Source organism: Rana temporaria, chromosome 2, assembly GCF_905171775.1.
Source record: "Rana temporaria chromosome 2, aRanTem1.1, whole genome shotgun sequence".
Lineage (NCBI taxonomy): Eukaryota > Metazoa > Chordata > Amphibia > Anura > Ranidae > Rana > Rana temporaria.
In genome coordinates this window covers 379,879,989-379,900,464 of record NC_053490.1, presented here as the reverse complement: position 1 = coordinate 379,900,464, position 20,476 = coordinate 379,879,989, and the positions used below count along the sequence as shown (strand labels likewise).

At 43.4% G+C, this 20,476-nt stretch overlaps 1 protein-coding gene across 1 annotated transcript in view; it reads left to right on the top strand.

Moving 5' to 3' along the window:
• Positions 1 to 20,476, top strand: part of HEATR6 (HEAT repeat containing 6) — a 99,085-nt gene that overhangs the window by 53,499 nt on the left and 25,110 nt on the right. Inside the window, exons 11-12 of the mRNA XM_040337844.1 lie at positions 16,700 to 16,799; positions 19,936 to 20,294. Coding sequence (XP_040193778.1) covers positions 16,700 to 16,799; positions 19,936 to 20,294 — 459 coding nt within the window. The remainder of the gene's footprint in view (positions 1 to 16,699; positions 16,800 to 19,935; positions 20,295 to 20,476) is intronic.

Sequence of the window (20,476 nt, the reverse complement as noted above, 5' to 3'; positions counted from 1 at the left end):
CAGTATCGACGGCCTCCTGCAAAAGCAAACTTCGGCTTCAACAGCAGATCACAAGGACAGGCTGTTAGAGGCAAAAGGCAGTGGTTTCGCAAACCAGCAAAACCAGCCCCCAAGCCAACCTTATGAAGGGGCGCCCCCACCCACGAAGGTGGGGGGAAGGCTGCGACTCTTTTCAGAGATTTGGGAAGCCAGCATTCCCGACGAGTGGGTACGGTCTTCCGTGGCCACAGGCTACAAATTAGATTTCCTAAGGTTTCCTCCTCCTCATTTCCAGAAGTCGAGGATTCCAAACGATCCGGAAAAGGGAGCCGCATTAAGATCGGCATTAGATCATCTACTTTCCCAGGAAGTAATAGTAGAGGTACCAGTCCTGGAACAGGGGCTGGGTTTCTACTCCAACCTATTCATCATCCCAAAATCCAATGGAGATGTCAGGCCAATTTTGGACCTAAAGATGGTAAATGCATATCTAAAGATCCGCTCATTTCGGATGGAATCCGTGCGGTCAGCAGCTGCCACACTCCAGAAGGACGACTTCATGGCGTCCATAGACATAAAGGATGCCTACCTTCATGTTCCAATTTATCAGCCACATCAAAGATATCTACGCTTCATGGTGGCTTCGCGTCACTTCCAATTCGTGGCGCTTCCCTTCGGGTTGGCTACGGCCCCCCGGGTGTTCACGAAGGTCCTAGCTCCAATCCTAGCCAAACTAAGGATCCAAGGGGTCACGATCCTAGCATACCTGGACGACCTCCTAGTCATAGATCACTCGTCTCCCGGCTTGGAGCGAGCAGTGGCCCTCACGGTCCAATACCTCGAGAGGTTCGGCTGGGTCCTAAATCGAGAAAAGTCAGCTTTCCAGCCCACAAAGCAGTTGGAATATCTCGGCATGAGATTAGACACAGAACAACAAGGAGTGTTCCTACCTCTGAGGAAGGTAAAAGCCATCAAGGAATTAATCCTACTGGTTCTAAGCAAGAAAGAACCGACTATTCGCCTATGTATGAGGTTACTAGGCAAGATGGTGGCCACATTCGAGGCGGTACCATACGCCCAGAGCCACACTCGCATCCTACAGGCAGCCATCCTGTCAGCATGGAGCAGAAGGCCACAGGCCTTGGATATCCCGTTGCCGCTCTCATCAAGAGTCCGACAAAGTCTGTGTTGGTGGTTAGACCCTCAGAATCTACTGAAGGGGAGGTCTTTCAGCCCAGTGGCTTGGAAGATAGTGACCACAGACGCCAGCCTGACGGGCTGGGGAGCAATTTTGGATGGTTGCACTCGCCAAGGTACTTGGGCAAAGCCAGAGAAGCAGTTGCCCATCAACATCTTGGAGCTCAGAGCTGCTCGACTAGCCCTCAGGGCTTGGACGTCAAAATTGCAGGGGTTCCCGGTGAGAATTCAATCAGACAATGCCACGGCCGTGGCATACATAAATCACCAAGGGGGAACCAGGAGTCAAGCCGCTCAGAGAGAGGTGAGCTTGATTCTTCTATGGGCAGAGGCTCATGTGCCCTGCATATCGGCAATATTCATTCCAGGAGTGGACAACTTTCAGGCGGACTTCTTAAGCCGCCAGACTCTATGGCCGGGGGAATGGTCTCTGCATCCACTAGTCTTTCAAGCACTCTGCCAAAGATGGGGAGTGCCGGACGTGGATATCATGGCATCGAGACTCAACAAGAAACTAGACAGGTTCATGTCCCGCTCAAGGGATCCGATGGCCTGCGGAACCGATGCGTTGGTTTGCCCTTGGCATCAGTTCAAACTTCTTTATGCGTTTCCCCCGCTCCAGTTACTACCCCGCCTGCTGCGCAGGATCCGGGTGGAGCACATACCAGTCATCCTGGTAGCTCCAGCATGGCCCAGAAGGGCATGGTACTCACTAATCTTAAGGATGGTAGTGGGAGACCCTTGGACTCTTCCTCTACGGCCAGACCTGCTATCGCAAGGTCCGATCCTCCACCCTGCCTTACGGCATCTAAATTTGACGGCCTGGAAGCTGAATCCCTGATTCTCAGGGGTAGAGGTCTGTCTCAGAAAGTAATCTCTACCCTAATCAGAGCCAGGAAACCGGTCTCTAGGGTGATTTATTACAGGGTCTGGAAGGCCTATGTAGGCTGGTGTGAGTCCAAGCGATGGCTTTCTCGCAAATTTACCATCGATAGAGTATTAAGTTTTCTCCAGCTAGGAGTGGATAAAGGATTGGCATTAAGCACAATCAAAGGACAGATTTCTGCTCTGTCAGTGTGGTTTCAGCGGCCGCTGGCCACCCACTCGCTGGTTAAGACCTTCCTTCAAGGGGTCTTACGTATTAGACCTCCAGTTAAATCCCCGCTTTGTCCGTGGGATTTAAATCTTGTTCTGTCAAGTTTACAGAAACAACCGTTTGAGCCGTTGGCTGATATTCCTTTGGTTCTACTGACAAGGAAGTTAGTATTTTTGGTTGCCATAGTTTCCGCAAGAAGAGTTTCGGAGCTGGCAGCCTTATCCTGTAAGGAACCATATCTTGTTTTTCATAAGGACAGGGTCGTTCTCCGCCCTCATCCTTCCTTCCTTCCGAAGGTCATATCCAGTTTTCATTTGAACCAGGATTTGGTATTACCATCCTTCTTCCCTAAACCTACTTCCAGAAAGGAAGGGTTGCTGCATACCTTGGATATTGTCAGGGCCATGAAGGCCTATCTTAAAGCTACAAAGAAGATCCGGAAGACAGATGTGCTGTTCATTCTACCGGATGGGCCCAAGAAGGGGCAGGCAGCTGCAAAGTCCACCATTTCTAGGTGGATTAAGCAATTAATCACTCAGGCCTACGGCTTGAAAGGGTTGCCTCCTCCAGTATCATTAAAGGCTCATTCTACTAGAGCCATGGGCAGCACACCACCAGATCTCTATGGCTCAAGTTTGCAAGGCGGCAACCTGGTCTTCTGTCCACACGTTTACAAAATTCTACAAGTTGGACGTAAGAAGGAATACTGATACTGCCTTCGGGCAGGCAGTGCTGCAGGCTGCAGTTTGAGACCCTCGGATTCCGGGGGCTCCTCTTGTTCGAGTTAAATTTAAAAATTTTATTTTTCTCAACTAAGTTGGATTTATTATGATTTGAGTATATCTCTAAATTAAATCCTTTTGTCTTGGAGATGTTCTCCCTCCCCTCATTGTAAGCATTGCTTTGGGACATCCCATATAGTAATGAATGCCGCTCTGTGTCCCGTGATGTACGATAAAGAAAAAGAGATTTTTAATACAGCTTACCTGTAAAATCTTTTTCTTGGAGTACATCACGGGACACAGAGCTCCCACCCCTCTTTTTTGAGGACCATTTTGGGAGGCATACTGCTTGCTACAAAACTGAGGTACTCCTCCTATGGGAGGGGGTTATATAGGGAGGGGCATTTCCTGTTTGAGATTGCCAGTGTCTACACCTGAAGGTACTCCATATAACCCATATAGTAATGAATGCCGCTCTGTGTCCCGTGATGTACTCCAAGAAAAAGATTTTACAGGTAAGCTGTATTAAAAATCTCTTTTTTTTTTCCCCTCGGAAAAGCATACACACAACCGTTTTTCGTGACGAGAAAAAAACTGATGGGAAACATGACGAGAAAAAAGAGAGCTGGTTTCAATTTTTTTGCAGGCAGTTTTTTCGTACTGAAAACTGCTAGGGAGCATACACACAACAGGTTCTCACGACCAATATAAAAAATGGCAGTTTTCTCATCGTCTGGGACGGTGATAATAATGGGGGATTTTAACTACCCAGAAATTGACTGGATTAATGGCACTTCTGGGACAGTTAAAGGACAAAAATTTAAAAACCTATTGCAGGACAATTTTATGGTGCAGTTTATTGAGGCCCCAACTAGGAATGATGCTCTGTTGGACCTGATAATCTCAAACCATGCAGAGCTTATTACTAATGTTCAGATAAAGGAACACCTGGGTAGCAGTGATCATAACATGATTTCATTTAATGTTAACTATAAGCAGGAAATACATACAGGAAATATTAAAACACTAAATTTTAAGAGAGCAAATTTTCCAAGGATGAGGGCTGCTCTCCAGGACTTGGACTGGGAGGGACTATTGACACAGATGAACACAGAACAGAAATGGGAATTTTTCAAAAAGACTGTGTGGAACCTCACTGCAAAGTATGTTCCCATGGGCAATAAGTTTAAAAGGCTAAAAATAAAACCTATGTGGCTCACGGACAAAGTTAAAAAAGCTATAAACAATAAGAAAGTAGCTTTTAAAAAATATAAAAATGAAGGAACACTAGTGTTGTTTAAATGTTACAAAGAATATAACAGGATATGTAAAAAGGAAATCAAGGATGCAAAAATTCAAAATGAACGACAGATTGCAAAAGATAGTAGGACAAACCCCAAAAAATTCTTTAAATATATTAATAGTAAAAAGGTGAAGTCTGAGCATGTAGGCCCTTTACAAAATAATCTAGAGTGGGTGACTGGGGACAAAGAGAAGGCAAATTTATTAAATGCTTTCTTCAGCTCTGTGTATACAATGGAGCATGGGGGAGCTCATGTCCAAAATGGGGGTGGGAGTGACACAGCCCCAAATCCACAATGGCTCAAAAGTGATATGGTCCAGAAATATTTAGACAGAATAAAGGTGGATAAAGCACCTGGACCAGATGGCATCCACCCACGGATCCTAGGTGAGTTGAGCTCTCATTTCAAAGCCACTGTATCTAATATTTAGGGACTCATTAATGACAGGAATAGTACCACTGGATTGGCGTAGAGCCAATGTGGTGCCTATATTTAAAAAGGGAACAAAGTCTTTACCAAGTAACTATAGACCTGTTAGTCTAACTTCTATAGTTGGGAAGATACTGGAACGTTTAATAAAAGACCACATGGATGAGTTCTTGCAGGAAAAAAACTATTTAACCACTTAAGCTCCGGACCAATACGCTGTCTAAAGACCAGAGGTGTTTTTACAATTTGGCAATGCGCTGCTTTAACTGGTAATTGCGCGGTCATGCAATGTTGTACCGAAACGAAACTTGCGTCCTTTTCTTCCCACAAATAGAGCTTTATTTTGATGGTATTTGATCGCCTCTGCGATTTTTATTTTTTGCGATATAAACGCAAAAAGACCGTAAATTTTGAAAAAAAATGATTTTTCTTATAACAAAAAGTAAAAAAAATCGAATAAACTAAATTTTAGTCAAACATTTAGGCCAAAATGTATTCAGCCACATGTCTTTAGTAAAAAAAATCGCAATAAGCGTATATTTATTGGTTTTCGCAAAAGTTATAGCGTCTACAAACTAGGGTACATTTTCTGGAATTTACACAGCTTTTATTTTATGACTGCCTATCTCATTTCTTGAGGTGCTAAAATGGCAAGGCAGTACAAAACCCCCCCAAATGACCCCATTTTGGAAAGTAGACACCCCAAGGAAACTGCTGAGAGGCATGTTGAGTCCATTGAATATTTAATTTTTTTGTCCCAAGTGATTGAATAATGACGAAAAAAAAAAAAAAAAAAAATGTTTACAAAAAGTTGTCACTAAATGATATATTTCTCACACATGCCATGGTTATATGTGGAATTGCACCCCAAAATACATTCTGCTGCTTCTCCTGAGTACGGGGATACCACATGTGTGGGACTTTTTGGGAGCCTAGCCGCATACGGGGCCCCAAAACCCAAGCACCGCCTTCAGCATTTCTAAGGGCACACATTTTTGATTTCACTCCTCACTACCTATCAAGGTTTCGAAGGCCATAAAATGCCAAAATAGCAAAAAAAAAAACCAAATGACCCCATTTTGGAAAGTAGACACCCTAAGCTATTTGCTGAGAGGCATGTCGAGTCCATGGAATATTTTATATTTTGACACAAGTTGCGGGAATATGACAAACTGATTTTTTTTTGCACAAAGTTGTCACTAAATGATATATTGCTCACACATGCCATAGTTATATGTGGAATTGCACCCCAAAAGACATTCTGCTGCTTCTCCCGAGTACGGGGATACCACATATGTGGGACTTTTTGTGAGCCTAGCCACGTACGGGGCCCCGAAAACAAAGCACCGCCTTCAAGATTTCTAAGGGCATACATTTTTGATTTCACTCCTCACTACCTATCACTACCTATCACAGTTTTGAAGGCCATAAAATGCCAAGATGTCACACAACCCCCCCAAATGACCCCATTTTGGAAAGAAGACACCCCAAGCTATTTGCTGAGAGGCATGTTGAGTCCATGGAATATTTAATTTTATGGCCCCAAGTGATTGAATAATGACCAAAAAAAAAAAAAAAAAAATTTTTTACAAAACGTTGTCACTAAATGATATATTTCTCACATATGCCATGGGCATATGTGGAATTGCACCCCAAAATACATTCTGCTGCTTCTCCTGAGTACGGGGATACCACATGTGTGGGACTTTTTGGGAGCCTAGCCGCGTACGGGACCCCGAAAACCAATCACCGCCTTCAGGATTTCTAAGGGCATAAATTTTTGATTTCACTCCTCACTACCTATCACAGTTTCGAAGGCAATAAAATGCCAAAACAGCACAAAACCCCCCCAAATGACCCCATTTTGGAAAGTAGACACCCCAAGCTATTTGCTGAGAGGCATGTTGAGTCCATGGAATATTTAATTTTTTTGCCCCAAGTCACTGAATAATGACCAAAAAAAAAAAAATACAAAACGTTGTCACTAAATGATATATTTCTCACACATGCCACGGTTATATGTGGAATTGCACCCCAAAATACATTCTGCTGCTTCTCCTGAGTACGGGGATACCACATGTGTGGGACTTTTTGGGAGCCTAGCCGCGTACGGGACCCCGAAAACCAATCACCGCCTTCAGGATTTCTAAGGGCATAAATTTTTGATTTCACTCCTCACTACCTATCACAGTTTCGAAGGCAATAAAATGCCAAAACAGCACAAAACCCCCCCAAATGACCCCATTTTGGAAAGTAGACACCCCAAGCTATTTGCTGAGAGGCATGTTGAGTCCATGGAATATTTAATTTTTTTGCCCCAAGTCACTGAATAATGACCAAAAAAAAAAAAATACAAAACGTTGTCACTAAATGATATATTTCTCACACATGCCACGGTTATATGTGGAATTGCACCCCAAAATACATTCTGCTGCTTCTCCTGAGTACGGGGATACCACATGTGTGGGACTTTTTGGGAGCCTAGCCGCGTACGGGGCCCCGAAAACCAAGCACTGCCTTCAAGATTTGTGTGAGTGAAATCAAAAATTTATGTCCTTAGAAATCTTGAAGGCGGTGCTTGGTTTTCGGGGTCTCATACGCGGCTAGGCTCCCAAAAAGTCCCACACATGTGGTATCCCCGTACTCAGGAGAAGTAGCAGAATGTATTTTGGGGTGCAATTCCACATATAACCATGGCATGTGTGAGAAATATATCATTTAGTGACAATGTTTTGTACATTTTTTTATTTTAATTTTTTTTGGTCATGATTCAATCACTTGGGGCAAAAAAATTAAATATTCCATGGACTCAACATGCCTCTCAGCAAATAGCTTGGGGTGTCTACTTTCCAAAATGGGGTCATTTGGGGTTTTTTTGTGCTATTTTGGCATTTTATGGCCTTCGAAACTGTGATAGGTAGTGAGGAGTGAAATCAAAAATTTGCGCCCTTAGAAATGCTGAAGGCGGTGCTTGGTTTTCGGGGTCCCGTACGCGGCTAGGCTCCCAAAAAGTCCCAAACATGTGGTATCCCCGTACTCAGGAGAAGCAGCAGAATGTATTTTAGGGTGCAACTCCACATATAACCATGGCATGTGTGAGCAATATATCATTTAGTGACACATTTTTCTTTTTTTTTTTTTTTTCTCATTATTCAATCACTTTGGACAAAAAAAAAAAAAAATCAATGGACTCAACATGCCTCTCAGCAGTTTCCTTGGGGTGTCTTCTTTCCAAAATGGGGTCATTTGGGGTTTTTTTGTGCTATTTTGGCATTTTATGGCCTTCGAAACTGTGATAGGTAGTGAGGAGTGAAATCAAAAATTTACACCCTTAGAAAGCCTGAAGGCGGTGATTGGTTTTTGGGGTCCCGTACGCGGCTAGGCTCCCAAAAAGTCTCACACATGTGGTATCCCCGTACTCAGGAGAAGCAGCAGAATGCATTTTGGGGTGTAATTCCACATATGCCCATGGCATGTTTGAGCAATATATCATTTAGTGACAACTTTGCGCAAAAAAAAATATATATATATATATATATTTATATTTCCCGCAACTTGGGTCAAAATCTAAAATATTCCATGGACTTAAGATGCCTCTCAGCAAATAGCTTGGGGTGTCTACTTTCCAAAATGGGGTCATTTGGGGGGGTTTTCAATTGTCCTGGCATTTTATGCACAACAATTAGAAGCTTATGTCACACATCACCCACTCTTCTAACCACTTGAAGAAAAAGCCCTTTCTGACACTGTTTGTTTACATAAAAACATATTATTTTTTTGCAAGAAAGTAAAGTTGAACCCCCAAACATTATATATTTTTTTAAAGCAAAGGCCCTACAGATTAAAATGGTAGGTGTTGCAAAAAAAATTTCCACACAGTATTTGCGCAGCGTTTTTTCAAACGCATTTTTTGGGGAAAAAATACACTTTTTTTTATTTTAAAGCACTAAAACACACTATATTGCCCAAATTATTGATGAAATAAAAATTATGATCTTAGGCCGAGTACATGGATACCAAACACGACATACTTTAAAATTGCGCACAAACGCGCAGTGGCGACAAACTACATACATTTTTAAAAGCCTTTAAAAGCCTTTACAGGTTACCACATTAGATTTACAGAGTAGGTCTACTGCTAAAATGACTGCCCTCGATCTGCCCTTCGCGGTGATACCTCACATGCATGGTGCAATTGCTGTTTACATATGACTCCAGACCGACGCTTGCGTTCGTCTTTGCGCAAGAGCAGGGGGGGACAGGGATGCTTTTTTTTATTTTTTTATTTTTTTATATATTTATTTCGCTTTTTTTATTTTATTTGTTAACTGTTCCTTCCATTTATTTATTTTTTTACCATTTTTATTGTTATCTCAGGGAATGTAAATATCCCTTATGATAGCAATAGTTAGTGACAGGTACTCTTTTTTTTTTTTAAATGGGGTCTATTAGACCCTAGATCTTTCCTCTGCCCTCAAAGCATCTGACCACACCAAGATCGGTGTGATAAAATGCTTTCCCATATTCTCAATGGCGCCGTTTATATCTGGGGGGGGGGACATTCCCTCCCACTGAATGTAAAAGCAGTCTAGAGGCTAATTAGCCGCTAGGACTGCTTTTACATGAAAGCCGACCGCTGGCTGAAAAGAATGATACCAAGATGATGCCTAAACCCGCAGGCATCATTCTGGTATAACCATTCAAAGTCCTGCAACATACCAGTACGTTGATGGTTCTTGTTGGACATGTATTGTAATCTTTTTTTTTTTCATGCAGTCTGTTGGCTGAACAAAAAAAAGATTGATCGGTGGGTATGCCCACCATTAGAATACCTCCCTTCATCCACCCACTTCTAATGATGGGCATACATGCACCATTTATATATGCCGAAGCATGGGGGCATCCTCCCGCAAAAAAGTTATGCCGCGTACGGTCGGACTTTTCTATGCCGCGTACACACGGTCGGACTTTTCTATGCCGTGTACACATGGTCAGACTTTTCCACAGGAAAGCCTCCGTAGGAATGTCAACCGTATGTACGCGGCATTAGGAGCAAAATCGCTCCTCCGCCCCTAATGCCCCCATGCTCCGGCATATATGCTCTTTTTTGAACTGTAGTGGTGAAATCACCTCCTACAGCATTGGAGTCGCGGCTTTATATATCGTGGGAGCAAACGCTGTTGCTGTCACGCTAAATAAATCCGCACTGCAACTGAATGGCGTACCTGCTAAGCAAATGATGGTTAACATTAAAACAAAGTAACATTCCAGTATAACAGTAAGATCATACCATACCTGCAAAGCAAATACCTATAAAAAAACATAGTAAAAAATAAAACATTTTTTAACGCAACCTGTGCCTAAAATATATATATATGCCAAAGCATGGGGGCATCCTCCCGCAAAAAAGTTATGCCGCGTACGGTCGGACTTTTCTATGCCGCGTACACACGGTCGGACTTTTCTATGCCGTGTACACATGGTCAGACTTTTCCACGGGAAAGCCTCCGTAGGAATGTCAACCGTATGTACGCGGCATTAGGAGCAAAATCGCTCCTCCGCCCCTGCTGCCCGCATGCTTCGGCATATATGCTCTTTTTTTTAACTGTGGTGGTGAAATCACCTCCTACAGCACTGGAGTCGCGGCTTTATATATCGTGGGAGCAAACGCTGTTGCTGTCAAGATAAATAAGTCCGCGCAACAGCTGAATGGCGTACCTGAAAACAGTAAAATAAATTACATACCTGAAAAGCAAGCATGAAAAAACATAACAACAATAAAACTTTGCAGAATAGAATACAGTAAAAAAGAGCAGAACAATAGAGAGAGAATAGAGAGGGAGAGAACAATAAAACGACAACTATTTTTGGTTTTTTTATTTTATATTTTTTTGTGTGTTTTTATTTTTTACTTTTTTTTTTTTTTTTTTAACACTTTTTTTTGTAACTGTGAACTGTAACTTCAACTTTTCGGTTCCAGGTTTGGGTCTCTCAAAATGCGATGGCATCTTGGGAGACCCTGTGTGAGTGTGCCTAGCCTGTGAAATGTTTCACCCTACACTAATAATTAACGTGTGTGTGGAAGCGTTCAAAACATTCACCAATACAAAGACCAGGATTGCCAGGACATTTGGGACAAAAATAACGGGTGTCACGCCTAAATCCGCGCTTGGTACAGACACGACATTTTCTTTGGGGGGCTCGTTGGGTAGGGGTACTCGGGAGGACATAAGAAAAATGCCTCTCATGCAGTCGGCTTACTGCATTTGGTAGGAGATGGTGAGGTACAATACCGCCTGGATACAGGAGTTCTGTGATGATATCCCTCTGGAATTGAAGGAAGGATTCATTCCGTCCTGAAGCTCTGTATAAGACATGAGCATTCAGTAGAGCCAATTGAAATAAATGTAGAGACACTTTTTTGTACCAGCGTCTCGTCTTACGGGCAATATGATACGGCGCCATCAACTGGTCGTTGAGGTCCACCCCTCCCATATTAAGGTTATATTCGTGGACACAGAGGGGTTTCTCCACAACACCAGTCGCCGTACGAATTTGGACTGTCGTGTCTGCGTGAAGGGTGGTAAGAACGAAAACATTCCTATTGTCCCGCCACTTCACAGCGAGCAAATTTTTACATCTGCAGCAGGCTCTCGCCCCCGGCCTAACACGGGCATCTACAAGCCGCTGGGGGAAGCCCCGGCGATTAGGTCGCACGGTGCCACATGCTCCAATCTGTTGATCAAATAAGTGGCTAAAAAGTGGCACGCTGCTGTAAAAATTGTCCACATACAAATGGTACCCCTTTCCGAATAAGGGTGACACCAAGTCCCAAACAATCTTGCCAGCGCTCCCCATGTAATCTGGGCATCCTTCCGGCTCTACCTGACTATCTTTTCCCTCGTAAACCCTAAAGCTCCATGTGTAGCCTGTGGCCCTGTCACAGAGCTTATAGAGCTTGACCCCGTATCTGGCACGCTTGCTGGGAAGGTACTGTTTGAAAGACAAGCGGCCAGCAAATTTAATCAGGGACTCATCAACGCATACAACCTGCTGGGGATTAAACAAGGCTGCAAAACGTTCGTTGAAATGGTTTACGAGGGGCCGAATTTTGTAGAGCCGGTCAAATTCAGGGTCTCCACGTGGACGACAAAGTGCATTGTCACTGAAATGCAGGAACCGCAGGATCGCCTCGTATCGTCTCCTGGCCATGTGAGCAGAGAAAATGTACATATGGTCAATGGGATGTGTGGACCAATACATCCGCAATGACGGAAATTTGTGTATGCCCATGTTGAGGGTAAGGCCCAGAAAGGTCTTAAATTCGGAAACCTCGAGAGGTTTCCATTCTTTGGCAAGGCGAGACTGGGGGTTAGCGGCGATGTAAGTACCAGCATATAAATTGGTCTGGTCCACAATAGATCTATAGAGATCTTCCGTGAAATACAGCGAATAAAAATCAAGTGACATAAAGTTCGCTGTATCCACCTGAATACCGGGTTGGCCAGTGAATGGGGGAAGTACAGGTGCTGTAGAAGTGGTGGGGACCCAATCAGGATAGGCAAATTCTACAGGAAGGGCACTATGGGCACGACGGGCCTGTCTCTGTCTTTTTCTTGGTGGCAGCGGGACACTACTTGTGCTTGCCACATCGCCAGCTTCAACTGCACTTATGGGACTCGCCACGTCACCAAGTGTTACTGCAGTGCTGGATAAACGACCAGGGTGTACTAGGCCGCTGGTGCTTGCCAATTCACCAGAAGGAATAGCGGCGCTAGTACTGGATCTCTGCTCCATACAAGGGTCCTGCGGTTCTTGCTGCTCAACAACATCAGAATGGGATCGGGTACGCCTGGCCTTAGCAGGGACCTCAACTTCGTCGTGCGAGCTATCTGACATGGAGCCGCTGTCGTAAATGGGTTCATATTCTGAGCCAGAATCTGTCAGATGCGTGACCTCCTCCTCTTCACTATCTGACATGCACATGAACTCAAAGGCCTGCTTATCATTGTACCTTCGGTTTGCCATTTTGGACTCTAAATTTAGTGGTACAATGGTAAGGATTCACAGGTAAAAAAAGCACCTGACTATAGAAAAGCAAATGTAGAAAACGCTTCAAAAAAAACTGTAAGCGATCGCAGGGATCAGGCCTGTCTCTGCGAACGCTGCAGTTATGTGTCTTGTGTTTTGTAAGTGACAGTGATCGATCGATACTGCACTTGGGTGGGTTGGGCTGGGCAGAGGGGGAAAACGCAGGTGCTAGCGGGTATCTGGGCTGATTCCGCTAACAATGCGTTTTTGGGTACCCTAAACTGCTGGGTACGCTAGTATAGATCTGATCAGATCAGGTATCGATCCGTTCAGATCCTATACCACTAAGGGGGGTGTATGCTTAGCGAGTGGGTGTAAGCGGTACTGGCTCTAACCTAACGCTGCCTGGGGTGACGCAGACCCTGACTGGCGCTAAAATTAAATTTATATCACCCGCCGGGTGATCAGGGGGTTAAACCTATTGGGTTATATACGGCGGGTGCTCTGATGCTATAAACAGCAAACTAACCAACCAGCGTCAACCGTAACACTTATACGGTGATCACTGGTGAAAGGGTTAACTAGGGGGCAATCAGGGGGTTAAAACCTTTATTCGGTAATATATGGGGGTACCTAACGCTTTCTAAAAACCTGGTGGCGAACCTAAAATAACTAAATAACTAACTGGCTAACCACGTCACCAGTGACACTTATACAGTGATCAGTGGTGAAAGGGTTAACTCTAGGGGCAATCAGGGGTTAAAACCTTTATTTATGGGGGTACCTAACGCTATATAAACCTGGCGGCGAACCTCAAAAAAAACTAACTGCCTAGCGGCAACAGTGACACTAATACAGCGATCAGAAACCGATCGCTTAGTGACACTGGCAATAGGGGTGAAAGGGTTAACTCTAGGGGCAATCAGGGGTTAAAACCTTTATTTATGGGGGTACCTAACGCTATATAAACCTGGCGGCGAACCTCAAAAAAAACTAACTGCCTAGCGGCAACAGTGACACTAATACAGCGATCAGAAACCGATCGCTTAGTGACACTGGCAATAGGGGTGAAAGGGTTAACTCTAGGGGCAATCAGGGGTTAAAACCTTTATTTATGGGGGTACCTAACGCTATATAAACCTGGCGGCGAACCTCAAAAAAAACTAACTGCCTAGCGGCAACAGTGACACTAATGCAGCGATCAGAAACCGATCGCTTAGTGACACTGGCAATAGGGGTGAAAGGGTTAACTTTAGGGGCAATCAGGGGTTAAACCTTTATTGGGGGGGGGGTAGGGGGCTACCCTGGACCTAAAGGGGCCTAAACCTAACTGCCCTGACACTTTTTTCTGTCACACTGACACTAAAAGCAGTGATCAGAAAATAAATGATCACTGCAATCAGTGACACTGTGACAGGGGGTGATCTGGGGGTGCTGGGGGGGTGATCGGGGGGGGTTATGTGCCTATGTGTGCTGTGTCAGTGTGCTGTTGGTGCAACTCACAGTACTGACGTCTTCTCTCCTCTGGAATCAAACGAAAAGACCGCCAGAGGGGAGAAAACGTCACTTCCTCCCTGCCTGTGTTTACAGTTACACAGGCAGGGAGGGCTCTGCTGCATTCTCATTCGCTGAGGGAGATCGAGAGGGGACGGCTGGAAACCAATAGCCGCCCCCTCCTCCCGGACCTCCCGTACACCGTTCCCGGCCGCCGCATGTACCGGAGGGGGTCCCGATCGGACCCCCGAACCGAGGTAAGGCGGGGACGTACCTATACGCCCATGTGCCTGTACGTGCCATATTGTGGACGTATATGTACATGCGGTGGTCGGGAACTGGTTAAGCAGCAGACAACATGGATTCATGAAAGACAGAAGTTGTCAGACAAACCTGATTTCCTTTTATGAAGAGGTAAGTAAAACCCTGGACAGAGGCGTGGCTGTGGACGTGATATATTTGGATTTTGCAAAAGCGTTCGATACAGTTCCACACACACGGCTCATGTGTAAGGTAAGGTCTACAGGATTGGATATATCAGTTTGTAAATGGATAGAAAATTGGCTGAAAGCCAGAATTCAGAGAGTCGTGGTTAATGATTCTTACTCTGAATGGTCCAATGTTATCAGTGGTGTACCCCAAGGTTCAGTGCTGGGACCCTTACTTTTCAATATATTTATAAATGATATTGGATCTGGGATCAAAAGTAACATTTCTGTCTTTGCAGATGACACCAAGCTATGCAGTGGAATAACGTCCTTGCAGGATGTCTCCAATTTACAAGCCGACCTCAATGCTCTGTCTAATTGGGCGACTGAGTGGCAGATGAGGTTTAATGTTGATAAATGTAAAGTTATGCACTTGGGGGCTAAGAATATGCATGCATCATACATACTAGGGGGAGTACAACTGGGGGGATCTGTAGTGGAGAAGGATCTGGGGGTTTTAGTTGATCATAAGCTCAATAATGGCATGCAATGCCAAGCTGCGGTTTCCAAAGCGAGCAAAGTCCTTTCTTGTATTAAGAGAGGTATGGACTCCCGAGACAGAGATATAATTTTGCCCCTGTACAAATCATTAGTAAGACCTCATCTGGAATATGCAGTTCAGTTTTGGGCACCAGTTCTCAAAAAGGATATCGGAGAACTGGAGAAAGTGCAGAGAAGAGCAACCAAACTGATAAGAGGCATGGAGGAGCTCAGCTATGAGGAAAGATTAGAAGAACTAAATCTATTCACTCTTGAGAAGAGGAGAATTAGGGGGGATATGATCAACATGTACAAATATATAAGAGGTCCATACAGTGTACTTGGTGTTGAGTTATTCACTTTACGGTCAACACTGAGGACAAGGGGGCACTCTTTACGTCTAGAGGAAAAGAGATTTCACCTCCAAATACGGAAAGGTTTTTTCACAGTAAGAGCTGTGAAAATGTGGAACAGACTCCCTCCAGAGGTGGTTCTGGCCAGCTCAGTAGATTGCTTTAAGAAAGGCCTGGATTCTTTCCTAAATGTACAGAATATAACTGAGTACTAAGATTTGTAGGTAAAGTTGATCCAGGGTAAATCCGATTGCCTCTCGGGGGATCAGGAAGGAATTTTTTCCCCTGCTGTAGCAAATTGGATCATGCTCTGCTGGGGTTTTTTGCCTTCCTCTGGATCAACTGTGGGTATGGAGTTGGGTGTATGGGATTGTATTGTATTTTTTATTTTGTTTGTTTATTTTTTTGAGGTTGAACTGGATGGACTTGTGTCTTTTTTCAACCTGACTAACTATGTAACTATGTAACTATGTAACTATCGTGAAAAGCGGTCGTGTGTACAAGGCATAATACTTTATGCTGGTTTGAAGCCATAAGGGTAGTTGCACCAAATTATTTGATTTCACTTTGCATTTTGTAAATTTAATAAAAATAAACAATTATATATTTCTCTTCCGTTCATAGACGGACACAGCCTTCATTGACATTAGGGTTATATCCGCTTTCACTAGGAGAGTTAGGAAGAAGTATAACCCTAAGGTCAATGAAGGCTGTGTCCGTCTATGAACTCAGAGAAATGGATTTTACGGTGAGTACAAAAATCCTTTTTTCTCTTTCGTTCATAGACGGACACAACCTTCATTGACCTTAGGGTTATACTTCTTCCTAACTCTCCTAGTGAAAGCGGATATAACCCTGTCAATGAAGGCTGTGTCCGTCTATGAACTCAGAGCAATGGTTTTTACGGTGAGTACAAAAATCCTATTTTTGAAAGCATTTTTGCAGAATTTCTTCATATCTGCCTAAAACGTTTTGCACGGTACTGTATCTGAATATTATAATATATTCAGTCTAACGTATTTTTTGTTTATGGTGAATGGTGATCTGTTGCGCATATTTTATATTAGTATATTATTTACCATTGTTCTAATATATATAAAGCTTTTTATCTCTCTGATTATTGCAGTGCCTTGCAAATTTGGTATCAAATGCCCCTTACCATCGACTAAAACCAGGTCTACTCACTAGAGTTTGGAACTATATTAAACCCTACATCCGCAATAAAGGTTGGCAAACGTTTTACTTTTATATGTAAAAAAAAGTACACTTTTTTTTTAATTTTTTGGGGCTTGCTTTTTGTGCTTTTTATTTCAACAGTGAACTTCTCCTGGGTCTTCTTCCTTCTGAGCCCACTGTCGTTCAAAAAGCAAATTTATGGTGCGATCAGAAATTGTACCTTTACATTGAAGTTCAGCTTGTGCCTGTCTGGAATTTTTCCTTTTTGCCCTTTGTCTACTATTTGCATTATCTTTCTTAGTCTGGGTTGATTTTCCTCTTGCAGCCACTACCATGAACCTTAAACGTCTTGATAACATGATAACATTTGTGGCTGTACATGAAAGATGGTGGAGTTTTCTTTTTGATCACCTCAAACAACTGTTGTTTTCCCTGGCCAATATTCAGTGTAGTACACATGATTTTATCAGGGTAATTGCTTTCTCCATTTTAAAAAGACTGACTGATTAGGTTGAAGACATGTTAATAATTACAATAAGCTATTTAAAATGTCACACTGATCCAATTATTTATAATCCTTTCTAGAGATACTAACAAATCTGTCCATTTTTAGAATACCGTATATACTCGAGTATAAGCCGAGTTTTTCAGCCCTATCCCCCTCGGCTTATACTCCAGTCAGTGTACCTGAAATTCTTGACAGGCTGCGGGCGTCTATTGTTTAAAAGTTGTGGTCTTCTCCTGGTCCCTTCCGTGATGGGCGTTTCCCAGCAGACAAAGTTCCGCCTATCACGGACGTTCTCTCATCCTCGCACTCCGTTTCCCAGCAGACGCTGTGTTCAGTATTCCGCCAATCACGGACGTCCTCTTGTCTGAGGATGAGAGAATGTCCGTGATAGGCGGAACGGTGTCTGCTAGGAAACGCCTATCACGGAAGGGACCAGGAGGAGACCGCGACTTTTAAACAATGAATGGACGCCCACAGCCTGTCAAGAATTTCGTGTACACTGACTCGGGCACAGTGAGGTTACATTGGGCACAGTGAGGTGTGAAAATGAGCACAGTGATGCTGCAAATGGGCATTCCGCTTACAGTAGCTGCTGCATTCTCACCCTAGACTTATACTCGAGTCAATACGTTTTCCCAGTTTTTTTGTGGTAAAATTAGGTACCTCGGCTTATACTCAGGTCGGCTTATACTCGAGTATATACGGTATATCTTTATCATAAGCAATAATTTGATCTATTTTCACATTTTATTTAGTTTACTCTCATATGCAAAAAGCATGCAGGTATACATGAATTAGATATCCTATTTGTCGTTCTGTAAAGCGTTCAGTTGATAACCATTTTGAAAATGTACATCACATCGAAGGTACTCCTTTTGACATTATTGGCCCAGATTGATTAACAGAGGACAAGTTCCCCATGGCTTGCTTGTTTTAATGATGGGTAACTGATGCACTTCACAAAATCTCAGAAAGGGGAAGATTGCTCTTTAGCTTTGGTGGCTAGTAAATGAAATAATGCCTCCTTAACCACTTCAGCCCTGTAAGGATTTTCCCCTGAATGACCAGGCCATTTTTTGCGATACAGCACTGCATTAATTTAACTGACAATTGCGCAGCCGTGCAACGTTGTATCCAAACAAAAATGATGTCCTTTTTTTCCCCACAAATAGAGCGTTCTTTTGGTGGTATTTGATCACCTCTATTTTTTGCGCTATAAACAAAAAAGAGCAACAATTTGGGATTTTTTTTTTATTTCTGCTATAAATCATATCCAATAAAAATTATATGTAAAAAAAATGTAATTTCTTCATCGATTTTTTTTTTATTTATTTTTTTAGGCCAATTTGTATTCTGCTACATATTTTTGGTAAAAAAAAATCTCAGTTGGCGTATATTGATTACTTTGCGCAAAAGTTATTGCGTCTACAAACTGAGATATTTTATGGCGTTTGTTTTTTTATTTTTTTATTATTGTAATGGTGGCGATCAGCGTTTTTTTTTTTTTTTTTTTTTTTTTTTTTAGCAGCGCTGCAACATTGCGACGGACAAATCGGACACCTACTTGACACTTTTTTGGGAACCAGTGATATTATTACAGTGATCAGTGCTAGAAATATGCACTTTTACTGTACGAATGACACTGGCTGGGAAGGGGTTAATATCGGGGGCGATCAAAGGGTTAACTGTGTGCATAGCTGGTGCTTGCGAAATGTGTGGGGGTTTCTCTGACTGGATGAAGACAGAGATCGGTGTTCCTGCCTAGCAGGAACAAAAGCAATCTATCTTTTCATCTGTCAGGCCGCGTACACACGATCGGTCCAAACCGATGAAAACGGACTGAAGTTCAGTTTCATCGGTCCAAACCGCCCGTGTGTACGGCCCATCGGTCTGTTGTCCTTCGGTCCAAAAAAAGAGAACTTGCTTTAAAATCGAATTGATGAACGGCTGACCGATAGTCCCAAACCGATGGTTAGTACGCAAAAGCATCGGTTCAAAACCCGCGCATGCTCAGAATCAAGTCGACACATGCTTGGGAGCATTGAACTTCGTTTTTTTTCAGCACGTCGTTGTGTTTTACGTCACCACGTTCTGACCCGATCGGTCTGCTTCAGCGGTGAATCGGATGGACTAATCGTGTGTACGCGGCCTGAGAATGGCAATCTGGCTTTTTTACATAGACAGTTCGACATTCTGACTCTCAGGGAAACGATCGTTGGCGGACATCGGGTCCGACAGACCCGCTGATTGTCATTCCCTGTGTCCAGTCAGTGTGCTATTGCTCCTCTGGCGACACGCATGTGCCCTCAGTGTCTATGGGGGGGGGCACCACGCCCCTGTCAAAACACAATAGCACAGCAGGGAAGATTGATGTACTAACATTAGAGTGTTAGTACAGCGGCTCCAACCTGAGCTGTCTGTTTTTTGTTTTTTTTTCCAGTAAACCCGCTGGGTTGAATAAAATAATTTTTTAGCAATGTGTACAAGGCCTAAGCAGTTTTTAGTACAGGATAGTAGCTGTTGCACCGTTACACTATGGAAAATAAGGCTGCAGTTGAGCTTCTAATTAAATATGCTTGGTGCAATTAGACATTATGATACTTATCTATTGCACGTTTTCTTTTCTTTTCTTTTCTTTTTTTTTTTTCTGTACTGACTTAATATATTTACTGTTTCAGATGTGAATGTTCGAGTATCGGGCCTTACATTGTTGGGTGCTATTGTGTCTGCTCAAGTACCGCTACCCGAGGTGCAGTTACTACTGCAGCAACCAGTTATTTCATTGCTATCAAACTGTGGCCCTAGCAGCATTACACGGCTCAGTGATCCTGACTGGTGGAGAAAAGAGACCTTTCCAGAATTAGAAGTAAGCTGTGAAACCAACCCTCAGCATCCGCTGTCTGAGCCATGCTGGCTAGTACGTCTGTGCATATCACTGGTGATTAATCCAAGGGAAGACTCCTATTCTGACAGTGATGTCAGCTCTGCCACTGCTGTCCAGTATGAACCCTCTCCTGTCCGCTTGGAAGCTCTGCAGGTATGAACTTTCATCTGATTACCAAGGAAATGTTTTATATTTTAGTTTTGTTGTAGATCACTTTACAGTTTCTAATATGTCTGAAGAACTCTTCTGGTGATACATCTACATATCGGCTCTGGCCATTACAAGAGTAAACTCTCTCCCCATCATCGCACATGTAAGGTGTGAACAGGGCTCAT